Source organism: Nicotiana tabacum, chromosome 12, assembly GCF_000715075.1.
Source record: "Nicotiana tabacum cultivar K326 chromosome 12, ASM71507v2, whole genome shotgun sequence".
Lineage (NCBI taxonomy): Eukaryota > Viridiplantae > Streptophyta > Magnoliopsida > Solanales > Solanaceae > Nicotiana > Nicotiana tabacum.
Window position 1 is genome coordinate 50,844,772 of NC_134091.1, and position 26,440 is coordinate 50,871,211.

The following is a 26,440-nucleotide window of genomic DNA, read 5'->3' on the forward strand; positions in this document are numbered from 1 at the left end:
ATGGATGGATGGAACGGTTCGTTGCACCTGCCACCGACGATATCATTCTAGCGATGGCTCCATCCTTTCCGGCCGTTTGGAACCGCACTCGTAAGCTCTTTGTTTGGTATTTCCTTTTACTAAATACTTTTCTATAGCCGTATTGATCCTCCATCCTTCACCTGTTTCAGCAACTCGATGGATCCCACTGGCGGTTGAAGGTTTGGACCGGTGGGTACAAAAGATCTTAGACGTTATGATGTCTGAGACTCGCTTGTGGAAAGAACTGGCCCCTAAATACGGGTGGAAGGCCAAGAATCATGGTAATTCAAACTCACCTTGTTTCAATTTTTTATGCGAAGAACTTGATTGATCCCTTCTAACTTATATATAAAATTAGGTCTACCCGCGGGCTCTGTTGCTGTTCCCGAGGAAGATGTTTTGACTGATCCTGCTGATACAGCGAGGCTGCTTCAGGAGGCGCTTACTCGAACAGGTTGCTCCGGGCCTGCTTTGGGAGCAAAAATTTCTTTACGGAGTCCTCGGCCGGAAGACAAACAACCAAAGAGAAGACACTCCTCCGTACCAGAGAAAAAGAATAAGAGGGCGGGGACTAATGCCCCCAAGTCATCTCCGATAGTGATTGTGACTAGCCCTCCTTCCGGGCCAGTCATAGACACTGTGATGATCGATGATGATGAAGAAGCTAGTGATAGGGGAGCTTCTCTACATAGAAGATGAGGATCCTCATCATCTCAACAGGATGCTCGACCTGTTGAGATAGTTACACCAACCGAGGACGGTGCCTTGACACTTTGGGGAGAGTTTGATTTGTTAGATAATGTCAACTCCCATTTTTGGGCCCCAATTGTTGTGTCTGGTACTGCGGGGCTGAGTACCAGATCCGTTTCGTCTTTGGTTGGCGAGCATCCAACAACCAGCAATGCATTTGATGCAATTGCTTCTCACTCTTCAACTTTATCAGCTTCATCTCCATCTTCACCAACACCAGCAATTACTACATCACTTCCATCTTCATCCATTCTTCTACCATCAATTGCTACACCTCCTCTTCCGGTCAATTCTGACCACGAAGAAGGTTTTCCTCTTTCACAGTGGGGCAAAATTATGCTGCCCCTTTTGAAGATCCACAAAGGAGGAGGAATGTTACTCTTTCAGACTCTACCGGGTGCAACTTGCTATCCCGGCCGGTGGAGGTTGCTAATTTTCTAAAGCTTTTGGCTTCAGAGAAAGACTGGAAAAAGATTCAGGCACTCTCAGGAGAGTGTTTGTTGAACAACGCTATGCACAACGCTGCAGCAGTACGTTCCTTTCTTCCTTTATTATTCCTTCTACTTTTGGGTGTGAACATATCCTGAATTTCACCCTTCTTACCTTATAGGCTAATTTTCTTGCTTCCGAGAGCCTTCAGAGGTTGATTCATGAAAAGGAAGAAATTACCTCCTCTCAGGATCAACTTTTGGCAGAGTAGGAGCAACATGTCGCTCGCCTTTCGGAACTGGAAGCAAAAGTTGTTGATGCTGTTATATTGGAAGCTCGTTTGCGGCAAAGTGAGCAAGAAGTGGTAACCCTTAGCCAAGAAATTGGCCAGTTGAGGGTTAGATTTGACGAAGCCAGGGCCAAATAGGTTGAAGTCCATAGCGTCGTTCTTGCTGCAACCGAATGCGAGGCTGCCTCCGCTGAAAGATTGATCAACTTAGAGGCAGCCTTGAATTCCAAAATTGAAGAGCTTGCTGCTATGGGAGCGCAACATGCCCAACTGGAAGAGAATTATAGGGAAACTATCGAGCATAATAGGCTTTTTAGTTCAACTATCCGCGACCTTGATGTTAGCCTCAAATCTGCTAGATCCGCCCAGGAAAACCTTTATGCCGAGGTGACCCAACTCAAATAAGAACTCAAGTGCCGAGAGGCTTCCCTCATTGTTGAGAAAACTTACGCCATGTATAACATGAGGAGAAAAACTTTGGAAGAGGTCAAAGCTGGTGTCGTTGATTTTGATGCCGAAATTGCTAAGGCCCGCGAGCTCGAGTTAGCTGCTAAAAGTGGACTCCCAGCGAGGCCTGATGCACCCAGTCCTTCTGGTTCCGGTTTCGAGTTTTCGAAAACTGAAGAAGAATTGGAGGATGATGATGCTGAAGGCAAAACTGGTGAAAATGTTGAGCCATTGGTGGGTCCATCTACTTCTCCCGGGGGGCGCAGACACTTTTCTTCCTTCTGGTTCCGGAGACACTGCAGTTTAGCTTTTCTTTTATTTTTCCGATTCTTGTATGTATGCCATTTTGAAATGCTTTAAATTATAAAAAACATCTTTTTCTCACGTATTGTTTGAGTCTTCTTTTCGTTTGAATATTCTTGTAAGTCTTTAATCTTTGCATTTTCTTCCTTTTAAGAATTTTTACGTCTTATTATGTGAAGCTTTGGGTGTATTTTCCCCAAAAGCATTTTTGGCTCTAGGCACCAACCTTTTTTTGTGAGGGCTTTGATAAGTATTTGCGCACGTTTACTTTTTGCATCCTTTCGTATACGACTTCGGGTGTATCTTTCCCCGAAGGCATTTTCGATTCCGGGCATAAGTTCTTCCGGAACCAATCCTTTAACGTGAGGGTTTTTATAAGAGAGGGCCCTCTTATGTTTACGGTGCTCTTGAAGAGGACGTCTCCTATTCATTATGGCACTAGCATTTGAAGTACTTGTTTAACTTTCAAATGACAAAGTTAATTCATCGTTCAGACAAGAAACAAGCTAAAAACAAAAGTATTTCATTTTATTCATTCTATTCTCAAACAATACATAAGCATTTTCTATGCTGTAAATACATTGTCATTACTCGTGGCTAACTTGTATAACTTATTTCTACGGGGCTGGACGACAGTCTCCGGTCCCGATGATGCAATTATATTTCTAGTTTTTCATTTCCCGGTTGACTTGGTAGTCATTGATGTCGTATCCTCATATCATTCCCCCCAGTGTTCGAATGCGAAGAATGCAAATTGGAACACTGGAAGTCTTGTATCTTCGAAGATTCCACTAATGCATTGCTAGATAATCCTCTAGTGTTTTGTGCTCGTGAACGATCAGGTAATCTTTGCTCAATAGCAAACTTAAATTCCTGGTGGGAATTTTCTATAAAGCAAAAGATTATCTAACCATCCTTGAGTGGATCTTCGCTTATATGCCTTGCTATTAAAGGTCTTATTGTTGTTGTCCATAGTATGCTTTTTGTTGCTGCCTTGTTAAAAACTTTGCCAGAAAAACCCAATTGGGACAAAATCTGAACGAAGGGAAAACGAGTACAACACATACTTTCTGATCGGATAATGTTCATCAACTATAATATCTTTAAAGGTGTGCCACATTCCAATTGTTGGGCAACTTTTTTCTTCTTTGGTTTTCCAACTCATATGAATCTTTCCCAGTGATAGCTGAAACCCGATAGGGGCCTTTCCACGTTGGACCTAGCTTCTTCGCGTTGATTTCGCGGGTGTTTTGAGTTTCTTTCCTTAGGACCAAGTCTCCTACTTTGAAATAATGGAGGTTGGCTCTTCGATTATAATACCGCTCAATTCTCTACTTTTGAGCTACCTTTCATACATGCGCCAAGTTCCTACGTTCATCGAGCAGTTCCAAGTTGACTAACATTGCTTCATTGTTTGATTCTCCATCTGCCTGGAAATATCTCAAGGTGGGCTCCCCTACTTCCACCAGGATTAAAGCTTCTACACCGTACATGAGGGAATATGGGGTTTCCCTTGTGGTTGACTTGGCCGTAGTTCGGTATGCCAACAGAACTCCGGGTAATTCCTCGGGCCAGTTATCCTTAGTTGCTTCCAACCTTTTCTTGAGGTTTTGAATAATTACTTTGTTCATCGACTCGGCCTGACCGTTTGCGCTCGGATGATCGAGTGAAGGTGTGATCCTCTTTATTTTTAAATCTTGGAGGAACTTTGTAATATTTTTGACGATAAACTGTGGCCCATTGTCGCATGCTATCTCTTTGGTATTCAGAACCTGCAAATTATATTTTTCCATAAGAAATCTACCACTCCACGTTCTCCGATCATCTGATAAGGACCTGCTTCCACCCACTTAGAAAATAGTCAGTCAAAATTAAAAGAAATCCTACCTTCCCAGGAGCCGGTGGCAATGATCCGACGCTGTCCATCCATCCCCTATTTCATGAACAGCCACGGGGATAGAACCGAATGTAAGAGTTATGCCGGTTGATGCACCAGTGGTGCGTAGCGTTGACACTTATCATATTTTCGTACGAAATCTTTGGTGTTTCATTCCATGCGGGGCCAATAATATCCCGCCCTTACCAACCTCAGGACTAAGGAATCTACGCCTGAATGGTTGCCGCATATCCCTTCGTGAACTTCTCTCATGACATAGTTAGCTTCGGATGCTCCTAAGCATCAGGCCTTGAAAAGATTTTCTATACAATTGGCCTCTCTTGAAGCTGTATCGCGCTGTTTTAGCGTGCAACACCCGGGATATCTTAGGGTCTTCAGGTAGCTTCCCATGTTCGAGATAATCGATGATTTCATTCCTCCAGTCCCAGACCAGACTAGTCGAAATTACCTCATAGTAACCATCTGTATCCAGGACTAAGTTCATTAGTTGCACTACCGTTCTATGCTCCGATCTCTTTATTTTTGTTGATGATCCTAGGTTTGCCAATGCGTCTACTTTTGTAGGATATGAGTAATTGACCATTCCCGGAATCACGCTAACAGAGCTTGAACCTTTACCATGTATTGTTACATGCGCTCTTCTTTGGTCTCGAAGATCCCGTAGACTTGATTTACCACTAGCTGTGAGTCGCATTTTATTTCGATGACCTCGGAGTCAAGCCCCGGGGCCAATTCGAGCCTTGCAATCAAAGCTTCATACTCGGGTTTGTTGTTAGTTAAATGGACCGTCCTGATGGCTTGCCTTAGGGTTTCCCCCGAAGGCGTGATTAAGACTATACCGAGTCCGGACCCTTTTACGTTGGAAGCTCCGTCCGTAAATAAGGTCCAAACCCCTTATGTAGATTCCGACACCATTATCCTCTTTGGTTGCCAGAGGCAGTAATTCCGGGCTGAAACCAGCCATAAAGTCAGGCAAGACTTGCTATTTAATTGTAGTTCATGGTTTATATTCTATGTCGAATTCACTCATTTTTACAACCCATTTGGTCAATCTACCCTAGAGTTCAGGTTTATGGAGGATGTTCCATAAAGGGAAAGTAGACACCACATCTATCGGGTGGCATTAAAAGTAGGGCCTCAGCTTTCGAGCGGCGACTACGAGAGCTAAGGCCAGTTTTTCCAAATGTGGGTAATGCGTTTCTGCTCCCATTAAATTTTACTAATATAATAAATGGGAGATTTTGTACCTTCGTCCTCTCGGACTAAAACAGCACTTACCGCAACTTCCGAGACAGCGAGATAAACCAACAACGTTTCACCTTCTTTTGGTTTTGAAAGCAATGGAGGGCTTTACAAGTACTTCTTTAAATCCCTCAAAGTATGCTGGCACTCCGGGGTCCATTCGAAATTATTTTTCTTTTTGAGCAGTGCGAAGAAACGATGACACTTCTCTGATGATCGGGAAATGAACCTGCTCAAAGCTGCCAATCTCCCCGTAAGCCTTTGGATTTCCTTCACATTTGGTAGTTGATCCGGGATATCTTCTATGGCCTTGATCTTATCGGGGTTTACTTCAATTCCCCCTTGTGAAACTAAAAATCCCAGAAACTTACTAGAGCTGAACCCGAACGTGCATTTATCGGGATTAAGTTTCATATTATGCTTCTTTAGGATGTCAAAAGTTTCTTGTAGATGTTTAATATGATCACCTGTATTTAAAAATTTAACGAGCATATCATCTATATAAACTTCCATTGTTTTTCCTATTTGATTTTCAAACATTTTGTTCACGAGCCGTTGATAAGTGGCTCTGGCATTTTTCAACCCGAAGGGCATCACATTGTAGCAATATATATAGAAAATCATTATAAACGAAGTATTTTCCTGATCCTCCGGGTTCATTTTAATTTGGTTGTACCTGGAACTACTACTACATTAGCTAGCCAGTCCGGATATCTTACCTCTCGGATCGAACTGATATTAAGTAAGCGGTTTACCTCTTCTTTGACGAATTTATTCCTGGCTTCGGCAATCGGGCATTTCTTTTATCTTATCGGAGGTATGCTGGGATCCGGGATTAATTTTTGTTCGACTACCTCTATCAGGATGCCTGTCATATCCTCATGTGACCATGCAAAACAATCAGCGTTAGATTTAAAGAATTTAATAAAGTCGGACGTGACTTATATATGTAATCATGTCTCCAAGTGGAATTTCCTTTTCTAGGAATTCTTCGAATAATGCCACTTGCTCCAACTCTTCCGCTGTGGACTTCGTTGCATCAGTCTCTTCTTGAACTTGGAAATATCTGGCACATGATAATATTCCGACGCCTCTACCCCCGGGCTAACTTCATCTAGTTTGGGAGTAGGTGCCAGTCCATGTAGTTGCTATGATGCGTGTTCCTTTCCTTTGCTACTGGAGACCGAAATTGCATTCATCTCCCTTGCCGCCGGTTGATCACCCTTTATCTGCTTATTTCTTTTGGGCGTTGGAAACTTCATCAATTGATGATACGTTTATGGTACATCTTTCATATCGTGCAACCACGGCCTTCCCAAAATGATGTTGTATCCCATATCACCATCTACTACTTCGAAAAGAGTGGTTTTCATTACTCTTTCAGCGTTCGTGAGTAATAAAAAATTTTCCCGAGTTATCACACTTGCGAGGTTGAATCTGATGAGGAGCTTTGTAGTCGGAATAATGCTTCCTGTGAGTTTAGCTTGTTCCAATACTCTCCATTGTATGATATTAGCTGAACTCCCTTGATCCACTAGAACACGTTTAATATTAAAATCTAGCATATTTAAAGAAATTACCAGTGCATCGTTGTGTGGTAGCAGCAATTAGTCTGCATCCTCTTCCGTAAAAGTGATATCGTCTTCCCAGAGCCTTTTACTATGCGTTATTGATACTTTCATCTTCTTTGCTGCTGAAACGGTGACCCCGTTAATCTCGTTCCCTCCGAAGATCATGTTGATTGTTTGATGCGGGGGATCTTCTCCTGCTTTCGAGGGTTCCGCATTTTCTCGGTTATAACCATAATTGTTCTTAACTCGGTCACTCAAGAAGTCTATGAGGTGACCATTCTTCAATAATATTGCCACTTCTTCCTGGAGGTGTCGACAGTCCCCTGTCCAGTGGCCATTCGTCCCGTGGTATTCACACCACAAGCTGGGATCCCTCTGGCTGGGATCAGATCTTATCGGTTTTGGAAACCGTGCTTCTTTGATGTTTCTCATGGCCTAACTCTACTATACTGATGTAAAAGTTATATTCCGATAACTTGGGGTAGGAAGGATCCCGCGATCCTAACGCTTGTTTATCCTGCATCGATCGATTCTTCCATCCGCGATCAGTCCTTCTATTGACGGCGAGCCTGTCTGCTATCCGGAAACCTCTGCTGCGGTCTTCGGTCCGTTCGTAGGGCAAAAATTGGCCCTTCAATTTTTCTCTGTTAATCTCTCGTCCTCTGGTCGATGATGGAAAACCAACCTGGTCATCTTTGATCCTTATTTTTAATTCATACCGATTGTGTTCATCCACCCAGGTCATTGCTTGAAATTCGATTAGGCTTTCCTTCAATTTCCGGGAAGCATCTGAACTCCTCAGAATCAATACCTTGGTGAATACTTCAGCCGCCCATTCATCCGGGACAGCCGGGATCAATATTCTCTCTTTCTAGAATCGGGTAACGAACTCCCGTAGTAACTTGGATTCTCCTTGCGCAATCCTGAATATGTCAGCCTTTCGGGCCTATACTTTTCTAGCCCCGGCATAAGACTTGATGAAAGAATCCGCGAGCATTTCAAAGGAGTCTATGGAATGCTCGAGTAATAGTGAATACCACATCAAGGCCCCCCCTCGTGAGGGTTTCTCCAAATTTCTTCAGCAACACATATTCAAATTTGTGAGGAGCTAAATCATTTCCCTTTATCGCTGTTGTGTAGGTGGTAATATACTCCTGGGGGTCCGAAGTTCCGTCATACTTTGGAATTTCAGGCATTTTGAACCGCTTCGGGATTAACTCTCGTGTCGCACTTGGCTTGTACGATAATTGAGTATACTTTTTCGAGTTCGGACCTTTCAGCACTGGTGGCATGCCCGGGATCTGGTCCATGCGGGCGTTTACTTCCCTCATGAACCGTAAAAGTTCATTCTTGAAAGGATCATTCTCGTTGTTGAGGCTGAATCCGTTTCCCCCTCCCTATCGGAGCCAATTTTACCCCTAAGAGTGTTGTTGTCGACCCTCGGCGTCGTTTGATTCATGGGAACCCTGGGAGGAATCGAATCACGTATGTTTGCATTATTTGAGGCTCTCAAAAACGCCTACTTCAATTCCATCATAACTTTATCCTGTCGCGTGAGATGACCTAGAATGATCATCTGTTGCTCTTGCAAGACCCTTACCGCGTCGATAACATGTTCCTCATCAGTATCATCGGGAGTGGTCTCCCAAGCATATCGAGGATATTGCCTGACATGCACCGGTGTAGCGCCATTCCCCTTATTATGGGTGTCATTGATTGAGTCCTCGAAATAAGGGTGATCCCCTCAAATCTCGGGGTTGTGCATGTCGTTAACAGTGTTATCTGCCATTTCTTATGATTTTTCCTAAGACAAAATAATCAAAACATGTTAGTGTAAAAGGCACGGATCAATTTAATTATACAACTGTCTAAGCCCCACGGTAAGCGCTAAACTGTTTACCCGTAAAACGGTACTGTTGAATTTATACGTGGTTTTTAGACAAGTAAATTAATTTGATCCAGAAATAATAAAATAATCGAAAAATTATACAATACTTAGACTTAGGATATAGATGAAACAACATAAATAACAATTCCGAAAACAGAATTTCCGAGCGCAACAACAGCGAAATCAAAAGAATCAGAAAACAAGATTGTATTGAGCTTTGTATAGAATGTAGTGTCAGTTTTCCAGAAAATTTCTCTCCTTACAATGATAATTGTGCTCACTATTTATAGCTATAAAGGAGGTCCTAGGATCGTGCCCTTCTTTAATGTCAATTATGAGTGACATTGATGCAAATGTAACGGTGTACATAAATGCCAAATTCCCTGTAACGGGTAATTGCTCCTAATGCCATGAAATATTCTCTCTTAAATACTACTGGGCGAAGAGTATTTATCACATCTTAATGATCGTTGTTCTTTCCGGTGACAAACGAAATAGTTGCCTTCGGTCTTTGGCCATCCCTCCGTCTTGGATTCCACGTGTCCCTTTTTTGGACGGCCACATGTCATAGCATATTTTACCCTATACATATACCATATGAATAATTTACTTTTTTTACATCTACACCTTCGTATATACTGATCGATAATAATTTACTCACACCAGTTGTTTATAGCAAATCAATAGAAATATGATATGTGTTTGCACATAGACATTTACTTCTATTGCTTAACCATGGTTATTAACGCATATTTTACTTCATTAAACTACTTTACCATAATAAGTTGAATTGATTTGGTGTAAATATACTGATAGGATAAGTATTTACTGATCTGATACTCCATTGTACGGAAATCGTAGGAAGAGGAAATAAGATGATTGGGAGTAGAGATGGCAAACTTGTATTTGGTCATGTGTTCAGCAAAGATTAAAAAAAGAAATAAGAAAAAATAAAAAATCTTTCCATTTTAGTTAGTAAGAAGAGAAATATGGCACACGTTCTACACTTAGAAACTCTTTTATCTTAAAATCTTAATTTTATCCTTCATGATATGGTGTTATAAAAAGGATATGACATTCGAAGAAGGTAAGCAGACTCCATTTCCATGAGAAATAATAATCAAACCAACCCAATCGGCCAAATAATCTGGGAAATTTTATCGGCCACAAAAGCAAAGACGAACGACCACGATCCCCGTTGTATGGGGTAAAATTGATGAACGACATGTGGATGCTCGACAAGTTGACAGGTGAAAATAGCTAGCACCATTTACGAACATGTGACCGGTGTTGAATAGGTTTCGAAGGTATTGGAACCGAGGATGAAGATCTGAAAGGAAGATACCTGTTGGAAATAACAGCATTCAATGAGCATCCATTAAAAAATATTTACATTAATACCCGACCGTTATGCAGCCATCAAGAAGGTTTTATTCATATTAAAGAAGAGCTTGACTTGGGGTTTTAGTTAGTAAGAAGAGAAATATGGCACACGTTCTACACTTAGAAACTCTTTTATCTTAAAATCTTAATTTTATCCTTCATGATATGGTGTTATAAAAAGGATATGACATTCGAAGAAGGTAAGCAGACTCCATTTCCATGAGAAATAATAATCAAACCAACCCAATCGGCCAAATAATCTGGGAAATTTTATCGGCCACAAAAGCAAAGACGAACGACCACGATCCCCGTTGTATGGGGTAAAATTGATGAACGACATGTGGATGCTCGACAAGTTGACAGGTGAAAATAGCTAGCACCATTTACGAACATGTGACCGGTGTTGAATAGGTTTCGAAGGTATTGGAACCGAGGATGAAGATCTGAAAGGAAGATACCTGTTGGAAATAACAGCATTCAATGAGCATCCATTAAAAAATATTTACATTAATACCCGACCGTTATGCAGCCATCAAGAAGGTTTTATTCATATTAAAGAAGAGCTTGACTTGGGGTTTTAGTTAGTAAGAAGAGAAATATGGCACACGTTCTACACTTAGAAACTCTTTTATCTTAAAATCTTAATTTTATCCTTCATGATATGGTGTTATAAAAAGGATATGACATTCGAAGAAGGTAAGCAGACTCCATTTCCATGAGAAATAATAATCAAACCAACCCAATCGGCCAAATAATCTGGGAAATTTTATCGGCCACAAAAGCAAAGACGAACGACCACGATCCCCGTTGTATGGGGTAAAATTGATGAACGACATGTGGATGCTCGACAAGTTGACAGGTGAAAATAGCTAGCACCATTTACGAACATGTGACCGGTGTTGAATAGGTTTCGAAGGTATTGGAACCGAGGATGAAGATCTGAAAGGAAGATACCTGTTGGAAATAACAGCATTCAATGAGCATCCATTAAAAAATATTTACATTAATACCCGACCGTTATGCAGCCATCAAGAAGGTTTTATTCATATTAAAGAAGAGCTTGACTTGGGGAACTTGTCTCCCTGAATTGAGATATAAATAGAAGAATTTGTATTCATTGTTAGATACGAAACATCTATATGCAAAAAAGGCAAAACCTGCTCTTATTCTATTAACAATATTCTCTCTTTCTGTCTACATATTGCTCTTGTTATTGCTTCCGGGGAAGCTCATCCCACAGCCAGACTTGTATTTTCTTCAAGTTTGTTTAATCAATTTATTTCTGTTTTTAGCTATTTTATAATCTTGGATCAAATTAATTCACGCATCTATAAACCACATTACAAATTCATTTGTATTATTTTACAGTGCCCACCATTGGGTATAGACAATTGTGTTATTATTTTGATCCTTTTATATGTTATTAACGCATTTTGATGCATTTCTTTAGTCAAAGTAAAATGAGATATGGTAGCTAACGATGTTAACAACTCTTTCAATGTTGGAACAAATAACAAGCGTGAGGATATGTTCCAGCGTGATGATTCAACTAGTGAAATTCACAACAAAGGAAATGAGACAACTCTAGTTCGCCAAGAATAGAATCCTCGGCATGTGAGAAGTCCAACTACTGATGATATGGACGACAAACCTGTTGTTGAAACACTAAAAGTTCTAAGAGCGCAACAAAGGAAACCATCTCTCAAGTCAAGACTAGATAATGATGGAGCTCCAGCAAGCACCTTCATTTGTCTACAATAATTCAAATGGAGGAGTTAGAACCCCTCCTAGTGTGCCTACAAATCAAACAACGCAAGGAACTAGTAAGGTCGCTTCGAGGGAGGAGTTTGATTTTAATGAAAATCAAGCAGGTGGTGCAGTTAGTGGAACGCCAATAACGCAAAAGATCCCTTTAGAATCGAGCTCATAAGATTCATGAAGGAAATGAATATCGAATGGATCAAAATGCTAAAGAATTTCACGCTCGGATGGATTAGATCTCGGGAGCACTACTGATATTGAAGGGGATGTATTCGAAGAAGTATACACAGTTAACAAAGTGCGGCCCCGGAGTTGATCCCGAAAAAGATTCAAGATGCCCGATATTCCAAAGTATGATGGAACTTCAGATCCACAAGAGCATATCACAACTTATATAACAGTTGTAAAGGAAAAAGATTTGGCACCACATGATATCAAATTTGTCCTGCTGAAGAAATTCGGCGAAACTCTAAGGAAGGAAGCTCTAACATGGTATTCTCTTTTACCTGAGCACTCGATTGACTCTTTTGAAATGCTTGCCGATTCCTTTATTAAAGTTCATGCTAGGGAGAGGAAAGACCAAGATAGGAAAGTAGATATATTCAAAATTGCTTAAGGAGAATCTGAATTATTACGGGAGTTCATAATCTGATTTCAAAAGGAGAGGATGATGTTGTCGGCAGTATAAGATGAGTGGGCAGCTGAAGCATTCACTAAAGGCCTCAATCCATTATGTTTTGATGCCTCCAAAAAATTGAAGGAAAGCTTGTTGTAGTTTCTGGAAACTATATGGGCAGATGTCCATAATCGTTATGAATCAAAAATCAGAATTGAAGATGATCAACTGAGCTTTTCCGTGTCATCCAAGGTTCGCAATCGCGATCGGAATCAGGAGAAGTTTAGAAGTGATTTTGATGCAGATCGAAGGTCTTCTAGGAATCATTTTCCAGCCATATGAAAGAGCTAAAAGGAGAGGAATTAAAGGTTTGTAGTTTTTGAAAATGTTTGATAGAAGGACGGAACATGGTCAGAGTAGCAGAGCTTGCAGGAGAAAGAACCATCGGGGTACAAAGATTCAACATATCCCCGGTTGTCAGATTACAATTTTTATATTGGTTTGGTAGAACTGGTTTCAGCTATGAGAAACATCAAGGAGACAAGATTTCCGAAACCAATTCGGTCAGATCCTAGTCAAAGAAATCCCAATCTATGGTGTGAAATTTAAGGAACACATAGCCACAAGACTGGGGACTACCGACATCTACGTGAAGAGATTGCAACGTTATTGAAGAATGGTCATCTTAGAGAATTTCTGAGTGCCCGGGCCAAGATCAATTATGGGATAAATCAAGATGCTACAGAACCAGCCAAACCGGTCGTAGGATCACCCCATTTTAACAATAAACATGATTTTTGGTGGAGTTGATGTAAATGGAATGACGTTTTCAGTAGCAAAGAAGACAAAGATATCAGTAACTCATGGCGAGAGAATCCGAGAAGCAATTGAAGATGATGGAATTACTTCATAGATGAAGACGCTGATGACCTTACTTTACCACACAACGACGCTCTGGTAATATCACTTAACATTTTAGATTTTAAATTTCAATTTATGTTGGTTGATCCAGGTAGTTCAACCAATATCTTTCAGTCGAGAGTTCTGGAACAAGCAAAGTTAAGTAGAAATATAGTTAATAAAGCTTATGGTCGGGTTCAACCTAAAAAGTGTAGCAACTTGAGGGGAGATTTTACTTCCCACACATGCCGAAGGCATAACGAAGACCACTTTGTTCGAGGTGGTGGATGGCGATATGGGATACAACGTGATCCTTAATAGGCCATGGATTCATGAGATGAGGGTTGTTCCATCGACTTATCATTGGCTGCTGAAGTTCCCTACACCAGATGGGATCAAGAAGATTTAAGGTGATCAACCTGCCGCGAGGGAAATAAATAGTCACTTTATCCAGCAGTAAGGCAGAGGGAATAAGCAAATAGAAATTAAAGGAACTGATATTTGCTGCCCTTCCAGATCTGGTAGATGGTGTTGGAGAAGAGGAGACATCAGATTATTATCAGGTGTCGGATGAAATAGTTGCTACAAAGTTTATCGCAGAGGAACTGGAACAAATTGCTTTATTCGCGGAGTTCCCGGATAAAAAGGTTTACCTGGGAACGAGATTAAGCCCCGTTCTTAGGCTTAAAATTATTGAGATCTTAAAAGCTAACTTTGATTGCTTTGCATGGTCTCATTCTGATATGACAGGTATTCCACTAGACATGGTTGTCCATAATTTAAGTTAAGACCCCAATTTTCCGCCAGTGAAGCATAAAAAAGACCAATAGTTGAGATCAGGAACATATTGAAGAAGAGGTAACCCAGTTATTAAATATAAGTTCAATTCATAAGGTGAACTATCCTGATTGGCTAGCTAACATAGTTGTTGTTCCTAAAAAGATTAATAAATTTAGAATATATATATAGATTATAAAGATTTAAATAAGGCATTCCCTAAAGATTCTTTCCCGTTGCCAAACATTGACCAAATGATCGATGCTATGGCTGGGCATGAATTGATAAGTTTTTTTTATGCGTATTCCGGGTATAATCAAATTAGGATGTACCCGTAGGATCAAGAACAAACCTCATTCATCACAAATTTTGGCACTTATTGCTACAATATGATGCCTTTCAGGCTAAAGAATGACGGAGCCACTTATCAGAGGCTCGTTAACAAGATGTTCAGACATCAAATTGGTAAATCTATGGAAGTTTATATTGATGATATGTTGGTTAAGTATCTTAGTGCAGGAAGTCATTTGACTCATTTACAAGAGACATTCGATATTTTGAGAAAATACAACATAAAGCTCAACCCAGAAAAATGCGCTTTTGGAGTTGGGTCCGGAACGTTTCTTGGCTTATTGGTTTCTCAAAGAAGAATTGAACTGAATCCCGACAAGATTAAGGCCATAGAGGACATCCATGACCAATCGACATGTCTAAAGGATGTGCAAAGATTGATCGGCAGGTTGCCGGCCCTTAGCAGATTCATATCAAGATCATCGAAAAAATGTCACTATTTCTTTTCAATTTTGAAAAAGAAGAATGATTTTATGTGGACTGCGGAATTCCAACAAGCAATGAAAGACCTAATAAGGTACTTCTCCAGTCCTCTTCTAATGTCCAAACAGAAGGAGGGTGAAGAATTGTTAATTTATTTAGCGGTTTCAAAAGTTGCGGTGAGTACATTCTTGGTTCGGGGGGATGAAGGTACGCAATTACCTATTTATTACATTAGTAAAATAATGTCGGTAGTGGAGACACGTTATTCGCACCTGGAAAAGTTGGCTCTAGCTCTCATAGTTGCCTCTCGATAACTTAGACCCTACTTTCAGTGTCACCCAATAACCATTGTGACGACTTTTCTCTTGAGGAACGTCCTTCATAAACCTGAATTATCGGGTCGATTGGCTAAATGGACGGTGGCAATTAGTGAATTTGATATGGAATACAAAACTCAAACAGCTACCAAGTCACAAGTTTTGGCCGACTTTATGGTTGATTTTAGTCCGAAAATGATGCCTCTAGCTGCTAAAGAAGCAGTTCTAGTATCGGGAATTATCTCCGGTGTATGGACCTTGTTTACGGATGGAGCCTCCAATGTAAAAGGGTCCGATCTCGGGATAGTACTAATCACTCCTTCGGGAAAGACCCTAAGACAGGCCATTAGAAGTGTTCCTTTGACTAACAATGAAGCCAAGTATGAGGCTTTGTTTGCAAGACTTGAATTAGCCCGAGGACTAGGCTCCGTGGTGATTGAGATAAAGTGTGACTCCCAGCTGGTAGTAAATTAGATATACGGAATCTTTGACACCAAAGAGGAGCGCATGCAACAATATTTGAATAAAGTTCTGCTTTTACTTTCCCGGTTCAGGGAATTGTCAGTAATTCACATCCCAAGGGAAGAGAATGTGGAGGCAGACATGTTGGCATTTTTATGGTCGTCCACGGAAATGAAAGGAGCCGACTCCGGTGCAGTTGTTCAGCTGTTGCACTCAGTATTTGGATGTGGATGAGTATTGCGAAATTAACTCAACCAACGTAATCTGGATTGGAGAAATGAGTTTATAGAATATTTAAGGCATGGAAAATTGCCTAAAGATCCTAAAGCGTCCCTGGCGCTACGAACTAAAGTTGCTCGTTATTCCCTTGTTGATGATCAACTATAGTGAAGATATTTTCAAGGACCATTGGCTCGATGTTTAGGAACATCAGAGGCTGTTTATGTGATGAGAGAAATTCATGAAAGGGTTTGTGGAAATCATTTCGGTATAGACTTGTTGGTTCTTAAATTGATAAGGGCTGGTTACTATTGGCCTCAGATGGAACATGACACGAAGGCATTTGTACAAAAATATGATAAGTGTTAGCGTCATGCACAATTAGTGCATCGGCCTGCAGAGCTTCTGCATTTGGTGGTGTCACCGTGGCCTTTCATGAAATATGGGATGGACATAGTTGGTCCTTTATCTCAAGGGCCCGACAGGTAAAATTTCTTTTAGTTTTAACTGACTATTTCACTAAATGGGTTAAAGCAGTGCTTACAAAAATATTGGAGAGAGAGAAGTGATTGATTTTATTTGGGATCATATCATTTGTCGGTTTGGAGTACCAAAAGAAATTACTTTTAATAATGGGCCACAATTTATAAGTTCCTAAGTAACAACGTTTCTGGAAGGATTGTGTAACGACCCGACCGGTCATTTTGAGCTCTAGCACATCGTTCGGTGGTTTGAGGCCATGAGCAGCTTCACTTCAGGTATTATGACTTGTACGTGTGGTCGGAATTGAGTTTCGGGAAATTCAGAGTCGATTTGGCAAGAAAATTCTAAATTCGGAAGCTTTAAGTTGGAGGAATTGACTAATATTTGAATTTTGCGTAAACAACCTCGGAATCAGGATTTGAAGTTCCAACAGGATCGTATGATGATTTTGGACTTGGGCGTATGTCCGGATCGGGTTTTGGATGACCCGAGAGTGTTTCGTCGCCTATTGTGGAAAGTTGGCATTTTGGAAGGATTTCATAAATTTGGGTTGAAGTGAATTTCAATTTTATCGATGTCCGTTTGGAATTCCAAGCCTGGGAATAGCTCTGTATGGTGATTCTGAACTTAGGGGCGCATCTGGAAGTGGATATGGAGGTCCGTAGGTCATTTCAGCGTCAATTGGCGAAAGTTGGAATTTTTGATGATTTTGAGAAGTTTGACTGGGAGTGGACTTTTTGATATCGGGGTCGGATTACCATTCCAAAAGTTGGAGTAGGTCTGTACTGTCAAATGTGACTTGTGTGCAAAATTTGAGTTCAATCAGACGTGATTTGATATGTTTCGGCATCGAATGTAGAAGTTTGAAGTTCTAAAGTTCATTAAGATCGAATTGGGGCGTGACTCGTGATTTCGACGTTGTTTGACTTGATTTAAGGCCTTGAGCTAGTTCGTGTCATATTTTGGGACAGGCTGATGTGATTGGACAGGGTCCAGGGGGCGTCGGGTGTGTTCCGGAGTGGTTTCGGATCAAATGTTGGATGAAAAAGTTGTTGCTAGTTCTGCTAGTTTTGGGGTCTGGGCTGCAGGTTTCGCAAATGCGAGGTTTTGCAAACTCGCATTTGCGAGGATGGAGTTCGCATTTGCGAGGGTGGGAAATTTCTAAAGGATTTGCATTTGCGAATATTTTATCGCTTTTGCGAATCTGCCTTCTTCGCATTTGCGAAGATTTTTGTCGCAAATGCGACCTTGGTAGGGGTGGCTCTCCTTCGCATTTGCGATATTTTTATCGCAATTTCGACCGTCGCATTTGCGAACCAGATATCGCAAATGCGACGTCTGCGACTGGAGCAAGGGCTTTTATTTCGGTGACTTAGCTCATTTCCCACTTGGACTTAGGCATTTTTGAGAGCATCTTGAGAGAGGTTCAATCAACATCAATGAGGTAAGTGACTCCAGTGTATTTTGAGTTAAATACTTGGATTATAGATAGATTTTAACATGAAAATTCATGAAAATTTGTAGAAATTTGGGGTTTTGGTGGAAAACCTAGAAATTGGTATTTTTGGTTTTCGACAACGACTTAGGGCATGAAATTGAGAATAATCTATATATTTGAGTTTGTGAGGCTATGGGTAATGTTTATCTTCAAAAATATTCGGAATCCAGGCATGTGGGACCGAGGGTGATTTTTATCGACTTTTCGAGCGGAGTTGGGAATTGTTGTAAATTGGATTATAATGAGTATTAGAGAATATATTTACGGATTTGCACATTTATTGACTAGTTTTGGAGCGATGGACATCGGATTGAGTTGTTGGAAAGGCTTTGGAACCGGTTATGAAATTTCGGAGCGAGGTAAGTCTCTTTTCTAACCTTTTAAGAGGGAATTAACCCCTTAGGCGAATTGAATTAAAATGTGCTTCTATTTGTGAGGGCTACGTACGCACGAGGTGACGAGAGTCCGTATGTAGTTACTAATTATTCTATTGTTCGGGTAGTCTAGAACCCAAACCATGCTATACATACAATGTTGTACCCTACTTGTTAATTTAATTGCTTAAATCATATTGAAACTTGATAAAGAAATTTAAAAAGGTTAATTTGACCGTTAATGAGAATTTGGTATTCCCTTGAATAATTGCCCCTTACTAAATTTTGAATTGGTTGTTGTAAATGTATTTTCTCTTTTGTGGAGCGGGTCGAACGCCTTGGTAGCAGATAGATGTATCTATGATTCGTGTCATTCGACCCTCGTCAGTGCACAATTTAAATATTATGTTGGATCAGGCTGTACGACCTCGGCATAATTTGCGCATGATAAATCTTTGGAACCAATTATAATTGATGTTGCTTCTTTGGCTTGAGATATAAATTGTTAAAGGACGAGAATAAATTTGGAACAATTTCCTATTAATAAAAGTATTGTCCACTCACTTCTTGTTATTGAGTTTACAACTGTTTCATACAATCCATGCTTAAGTATAATATCAGTATTTATTGTTAGCCCATAGTAAGTGTCGGAGTCGACCCATCGTCACTACTTCTTTGAGGTTAGACTAGATACTTACTGGGTACGCGTTGATTTACGTACTCATACTACACTTGCTGCATATTTTTGTGCAAGTACATATATGTCTAGTGGCCTTGTGAGCGCAAACGTGCGGTTATTGCGGGGACTTAGGTGAGCTGCATCCCATGTTACGATCCGGATCCAGCAGAATCTCCTTCAAAGTTATTTATATATTCTTCCTATCCAATTTGTATTTCGGACAGATGCTATATTTTATTTTACTTCCTAGTTGATGCTCATGCACTTGTGACACCGGATTTTGGGCGTACTTATGGGTTGTTCAGTATGGTAGTTGTGGAGACATTTCCATTTACTTTGTAAATGTTATCTCCTATTATTTAATTGAAGGAAATTATAATTTCAATAATACTAAAATGAGTAATTAAATTAATCAATTATTGTTGGCTGGCCTGACAGCGGTGTTAGGCGCCATCACGACCTCTGATGGAATTTGGGTTGTGATAACTTGGTATCAGAGTACTAGGTTCACTTAGGTCTCACGAGTCATGAGCAAGTCTAGTAGAGTCTTGTGGATCGGTACAGAGACGTCTGTACTTATCTTCAAGAGGCTACAGGGCTGTTAGGAGCACTTCCTTTTTTTGATTCCTCATCATGCGATTTGATTCTTTTGAGACTTATTCCTTTGTTTCTTTCCAATTCAATCTTATGTGACGTGAAGTGCTTGTTATCAATTGGGAATTGAGGAATTTTAATAGCACTACAGATGCAGTGCAAGATGTTTCTCCCTACATATTCGATTGGGCTAATGTCGTCGCCTTGCGAAAGGATATTTTTTTGTTCCAGCTCAGTATCGGTATTTTCTATGGTTTCGAGACTATGCACGGGTTGCTACTATATCTATGAGTTATTATAGCACAACATTGATGTAATGGTAGGATACTTATCTATGTGTCGAGGCAGCGAATGATTTGAAAGAAGGTTTTTCTAGATGCATGATTCAGAGGTTCAGTGCTTTATTTCCAACAGAGGAGAGGCAATCGGACTAAGAATGGTTAGGTTTGGGTGGATGGAGTAACGAGACTTGGTATTTTTTAGCGTGGTGGAATCTTCATCCGTGATATGGTGTCGTCGTCCTTGATTGAATGTGTTAAGCTCGCCGGTGTTATGGCCATCTTCAAAATCGCCTTTGGGGCAGAGTATTGTGAATGGTACAGGGGAAGCGACTGTCAGAGGTCGCACTGTGTTGTGGTTCCGGATCGAGTCGGTGATCTTAATGTTGTTGGCTCAAGGAAGATGATATTCGGGGAGGTTTAGAGTTGGAGGCGATCTGTTGGTTCAGGTGCTACAAAGATGAATTTTTATTTAAGGCAACAACTGGACAGCGAAGGATGAGGAAGGATATGTGGGAGGCGTCTTGCGGTGGTTAAACTTCTAGAAGGCCAAGTGTAAGAAAACAAAAGTCGAGTAGTTGCTTAAAGGAGAGGGTTTGACCAAAGTGGGAGAGTGGTCGGGTAGCATATGGGTTCAGTGATAGGATAGCTACACGCGTTGGGGAAAGTTTAGAGTGATTTGGAACTCATGTGGACAGTGACTAAGTCTACGAACATAATTTGGAATATGGGCTGCTATACGGAGAAAGGTTGGATACGACGGAAAAGAGTTGCTTGATATGAAGAAGGATACAACATGACTTTGTATTAGAATGTATCGTCGCACCTTTAGTTGATGTCCATGAGGAGTGAACGGACTTGTACATCTGGTGAATGAGCACGGGCTCAGGATGGTTTATTGGTTTCGTGGTAATTGTTCTCGGTGCATCATTGTTGGAAGATGTCACCATGGAATTTCCACAGGTGGGTTATTTCTGGTGAGCAGGTTAACGGTTGCGTGACGAAGCTTCTGTGAAGAATTCTACTGGCTACCCGGTAAGAGGTCGAACATGTGAATGTGGCTAGGGAATTCTGAGCGTTCATGAAATAGTTAATCGGAAAATTTCGAGGAATTTGCTGGGTCAATTGTGCGAGGTCATGTCAGTAAGGAAGAAGGAATCTTGATAGGTTCCAGGGTTATGTAATGGTAGCTTCAAGCTAAGTGGGAGAGCCCCACCGCCTATGATTGGATTGCATAGTTGTCTACTTGTGAGGTTTCTGGTTATCAACATATTGATGGGTTATTACGACTAAAGAAAGAGAATATTAGTGGTGATTTAAGCAAAGGATTTGAGGAATGTGTGCTACAATTGGCCTTATCGATTCATGTTCAGGCTTTGGGAAGACTCAGGATTTATGCTTCGTGTAGATGTGATGTATAAGAAAGGTGATTCAGCCGGGTGTTTCTTTGAGAGGGTGTTCATGTGCTACCAGAGCCTTGGAGTTTGATCATATTTGGGAACAAGTCAGAGTGGGTGACTCTCAACAACGGTCCTAGTGGATTCAAAAAAAATAAATTAAAGTGGCGGTGCTTAAGGATTTCGATTCCGTAGTATGGTTAAGTATTCAGCATTGCTGCGGATTACAAAAAGGGTCTTGGAGAGTGTTCTATGTTATCATCGGTCTGCGGTGTAGCACGGAGGAATGGGAGAAAATAACTTCTGATTCATAAAGGAAATATCAGAATGGGTGTACCAGTTGAAGATGCGAATGTGCGCACAAGGAGGGTATGAGATGGTTTGTGGGTTTTGAGACAGCGTGGTCTCGTGAAATAGGGTCCTTTTGGATGAGTGCAAATTGGGTTTGTCATGTTTTGAATGGAGCTGTTATTATTCCTAAGGCAAGTCCGGAGTAAATTAGAAGAAGTCAGATCGATTAACAATGGTTGAATTGGCAAGGTGGTGGCAACGATCAGTTCCTTTAGCGTGTTATGTTATGCACGTGATTTGTGGCGGTACATGCGAGGCTTGATGGCCACCGTAATTAATTTTATTTGGAGGCATTCGAGTATTATGGACTGTTATGTATAGATGGATCCCAGAAGAGTTATGGCATTTTAGACCACTACTAGAGGATTGTAACTTCTGCAGTTATGTGAATTCGGTCGCGTGTTGCTATGGTTCTCCTGAAATAAGTTAAATGAAAGGTTCATATATGATGAAGTGTGTATCCTACTAGTCGTTCAGGAGTTATGATGAAATTCTTATACTCTCACGTATTGGCATGTTAGGTGCAGTGAGCATCTTGGGAATTTAAAGTTGAGGATCAAGGTTGCAGTTTGGTGTCGACAAGAATGTCATGAGCTCGGATGAGCAGGAAAGAATTCAGATAGTTAGAATCAGTTGGTATTATCTTTAGCGTCACCTTAGATCGGTGTCATGTGTAAGAGGCTTTATGTACTGATTTGCAAATCCTTGATTCGCTTTACGACATTAGTATGACCGGTGGTATGGATGTGCAAACTTGTTACCTGGTGCGGAAGACCGTGGGAGCTTTTCCCACGAGAGGATTGTATAAGTGTGACATGTAGTCACTTGATTGATTAAAGATTGGAACCAAGTATGGAGATTGTGGCACTATCGCTAATGTGAGAATTTGGGCCTGAAGGGCACTCTGTTCAATTGGTTGTGAATTATGGAAATTTGTTCCGGATTTGACGACTATTCTTGGAGGTGGATCCTTTAAAGGTTATTAGGTTAGTACAGTACGATCCGAATCGGCTTGAGGTCCGTGAATGGATCTAAATGTGAGTGTGTACTCTATATCGGGCCGGATTTGTTCATTTCAGCATAGCGCTGCTTGTGGAAGAGTCTTTGGGCCTGAGATGTTATTTTCGTCGTTAGCTATTTAGTGTAATCTCTATCGTGCCATGTGAGTTGTGAGGCGGTTTGATTATTCGCACTTGTATTGAGATCCCATGTAGCTTGTGGTGTTGTGAGAGTAGGATGGCTCTCAAGATGCAAGTCATTTATTGCACCTTAGTTGTGCTTGAGTTTCATAACGTATGGCGCTATCCATCTCCCCAGGATTTGTATTATGCACTTTGCATGCTTGTGGTTGATATTCGGGTATTTCGTAGGTATAAACATTTCTGGCTTGATGGGTATTTCCCTATTTATTATTATGTGTGGATCGGGTGGCACACCGCCACAGATATGTTGTTTGGATCGGGTGGCACGCCGCCACGGGTATTATGGTTGGATCGGGTTGCACGCCACAACGGTATCATATGTGGATCGGGTTGCACGTCACAACAGTGTGACATTGAGTACATTTTCCCATAGCTATTCTTGTGTGTTTTGTGTTTCATTTCTGAGGAAGGTTCATAACATCTTTTCGGTTATTAAATTAGTTATGTGGATTTAGTAGTTCATTCTAGAGTTCGTTTTCCTTATGTATCACATTTTAGTTTGTAGCTTGTTAGAACAATGTGGCATCATATGAGGCTTTTGTAGTATCTGAGGTGGCCTATTGCCTGAGCAACTTGTACTGGGTGAAATGATATTATTGAACCTTGTATCAGTGCGATCAGATTTATATAAGGCATATTAAAGAGTAAATATTGTTATTCAGTCCAGAATGAGGTAATGGTTCTTTTCGGGAAGAGAGACTCCATAAATTATGATTCGGCAGGTGGTTATGAGTTCTACACATCTTCTTTGCCTTGGCTGTATTGCGGGAGTTAAAGCAAGGCTTAATTGGTGGAAATTTTAGCTTTGTGCTTTGGAAAGATTGCCTTGGGCAAATGAGTTACGCGGTGCATGGTAAGAATTCAGTAAGGGTATACAATCGTGTTTGGTGCAGTGTGTAGTGATTGATATGGTGTTCGTATGTTAGAAACAGGCCTGATTGAGAATTTTGTATGTTGGAATTTGACTCTAAGGCTTACTTGACTAAATAAAGGGGTAGATTTTCAGATTTGCTCGAGCTAATGTGCTCAACTGTGTTGTGGTAACACAGGTAGGTGCACGAGGTGTTAAACGATGATTTCAGACAACTCCAGAACAGTTCTTAGCACGTTCGAGGACTAACATATGTTTAAGTGGGAGAGAATGTAATGACCAGACCATTTGTTTTGAGCTCTAGCGCATCGTTCGGCGGTTTGAGGCCATGGGCAGCTTCACTTCAGGTATTATGACTTGTACGTGTGGTCGGAAATGAGTTTCGGGAAGTTCGGAGTCGATTTGGAAAGAAAATTCTAAATTCGGAAGCTTTAAGTTGGAGTAATTGACTAATATTTGACTTTTGAGTAAACGACCTCGGAATCGGGATTTAAAGATTCCAATAGATTTGTATGATGATTTTGGACTTGGGCGTATGTCCGGATCGAGTTTTGGATGACCTGGGAGCGTTTGGGCGCTTATTTTGGAAAGTTGGCATTTTGGAAGGATTTTATAAATTTGGGTTGAAGTGAATTTCAATGTTATCGATGTCCCTTTGAGATTCTGAGCTTGGGAATAGCTCCGTATGGTGATTCTGGACTTAGGGGCGCGTCCGAAAGTGGATTTGGAGGTCCATAGGTTATTTCGACGTCAATTGATGAAAGTTGGAAATTTGGATAATTTTGAGAAGTTTGACTGGGAGTGGAGTTTTTGATATCGGGGTCGGATTCCGATTTCGGAAGTTAGAGTGGGTCTGTAGTGTCCAATGTGACTTGTGTGCAAAATTTCTGGTCAATCGGACGTGATTTGATAGGTTTCAACATCGAATGTAGAAGTTTGAAGTTCTAAAGTTCATTAAGATCGAATTGGGGTGTGACTCATGATTTCGACGTTGTTTGACGTGATTTGAGGCCTCGAGCTAGTTCGTGTCATGTTTTGGGACAGGTTGATGTGATTGGACGGGGTCTCGGGGGCGTCAGTTGTGTTCCGGGTGGTTTCAGATCAATTTTTTGATGAAAAGGTTATTGCTGGTTCTGCTGGTTTTTGGGTCTGGGCTGCAGGTTTCGCAAATGCAAGGTTTTCATCGCATTTACGAACTCGCATTTGCGAGGATGGAGTTTGCATTTGCGAGGGTGGGAAATTTCTGAGGGGTTCGCATTTGCGAACATTTTATCGCTTTTGCGAATCTGCTCTCTTCGCATTTGCGAAGATATTGGTCGCAAATGCGACCTTGGCAGGGGTGGCTCTCCTTCGCATTTACGATGCTTTATTCGCAATTGCAACCATCGTATTTGCGAACTAGATGTCGCATATGCGACGTCTGCGACTGGAGCAAGGGCTTTTATTCCGGGACTTAGCTCATTTCCCTCATTTCCCACTTGGAATTTGGCGATTTTTGAGAGCATCTTGAGAGGGGTTCCATCAACATCAAAGAGGTAAGTGACTCCCGTTTATTTTGAGTTAAATACTTGGATTATACATAGATTTTAAGATGGAAATTCATGAAAAATTGTAGAAATTTGGGGTTTTGGTGGAAAACCTAGAAATGGTATTTTGGATTTCGACCACGAATTTGGGCATGAAATTGATAATAATCTATATATTTGAGTTTGTGAGGCTATGGGTAATGTTTATCTTCAAAAAATTTCGGAATCTAGGCACGTGGGATCGAGGGTGATTTTTATCGACTTTTCGAGCGGAGTTGGGTATTGTTGTAAATTGGATTATAATGAGTATTAGAGAATGTATTTACATATTTGCACATTTATTGACTAGTTTTGGAGTGATGGACATCGGTTTGAGTTGTTTGAAAGGCTTTGGAACCGGTTATGGAATTTCGGAGCGAGGTAAGTCTCTTTTTTAACCTTGTAAGAGGGAATTAACCCCATAGGCGAATTGAATTAAAATGTGCTTGTATTTGTGGGGGCTACGTACGCACGAGATGACAGCGGTGTTAGGCGCCATCACAACCTCTAATGGAATTTGGGTCGTGATAGATTGAAGATCAAAGGATCACATCTTTTCCATATCATCCGAGTAATAACGGACAAGCAGAGTCAATCAACAAGATGTTAATTCAAAACCTCAAAAAGAATTTGGATGTAAAAGGTAATTGACCAGAAGAGTTACCGGGAGTGTATGGGCATATCGAATAACGGTGAAGTCAAGAACGGGAGAAACACCCTCTTTTCCCTTATGTAAGGCGCTGAAGCTTTGATTCCGGTGTAGATTGGGGAACCGGCCATAAGGTACTCTCGGGCAAACGAGGAGGCGAAGAATGAAGCAATGCTGATTAAGTTGAATTTGCTTGAAGAACATCGGAATTTAGCATATGTGAGGATGATGGCACAAAAGCAAAGGATGAAAAGATATTATAACCGCAGAGCTAATCTTCGTCATTTCAATGTCAGAGATTTGATTTTGCGGAAAGTGACTCAAAGTACCCGAGAGGTTAATGCTGGAAAGCTAGGACCAACGTGGGAAGGACCTTACCAAATTTCAGTTATCACCAGTAAAGATTCATATAAGTTGGAAAATCAAGATGGAGTAGAATTACCAAGCAATTAG

General features: G+C 40.9%; 1 protein-coding gene across 1 annotated transcript; it reads left to right on the forward strand.

The window, feature by feature from the left end:
• Positions 1 to 26,440, forward strand: LOC142167154 (uncharacterized). Its single transcript, XM_075227314.1, has 8 exons — positions 1 to 16; positions 138 to 200; positions 380 to 475; positions 14,014 to 14,227; positions 14,678 to 15,224; positions 15,381 to 15,811; positions 15,920 to 16,043; positions 26,102 to 26,440. The coding sequence occupies exons 1-8, from the start codon at positions 1 to 3 to the stop codon at positions 26,438 to 26,440; spliced, it is 1,830 nt and encodes a 609-aa protein (XP_075083415.1).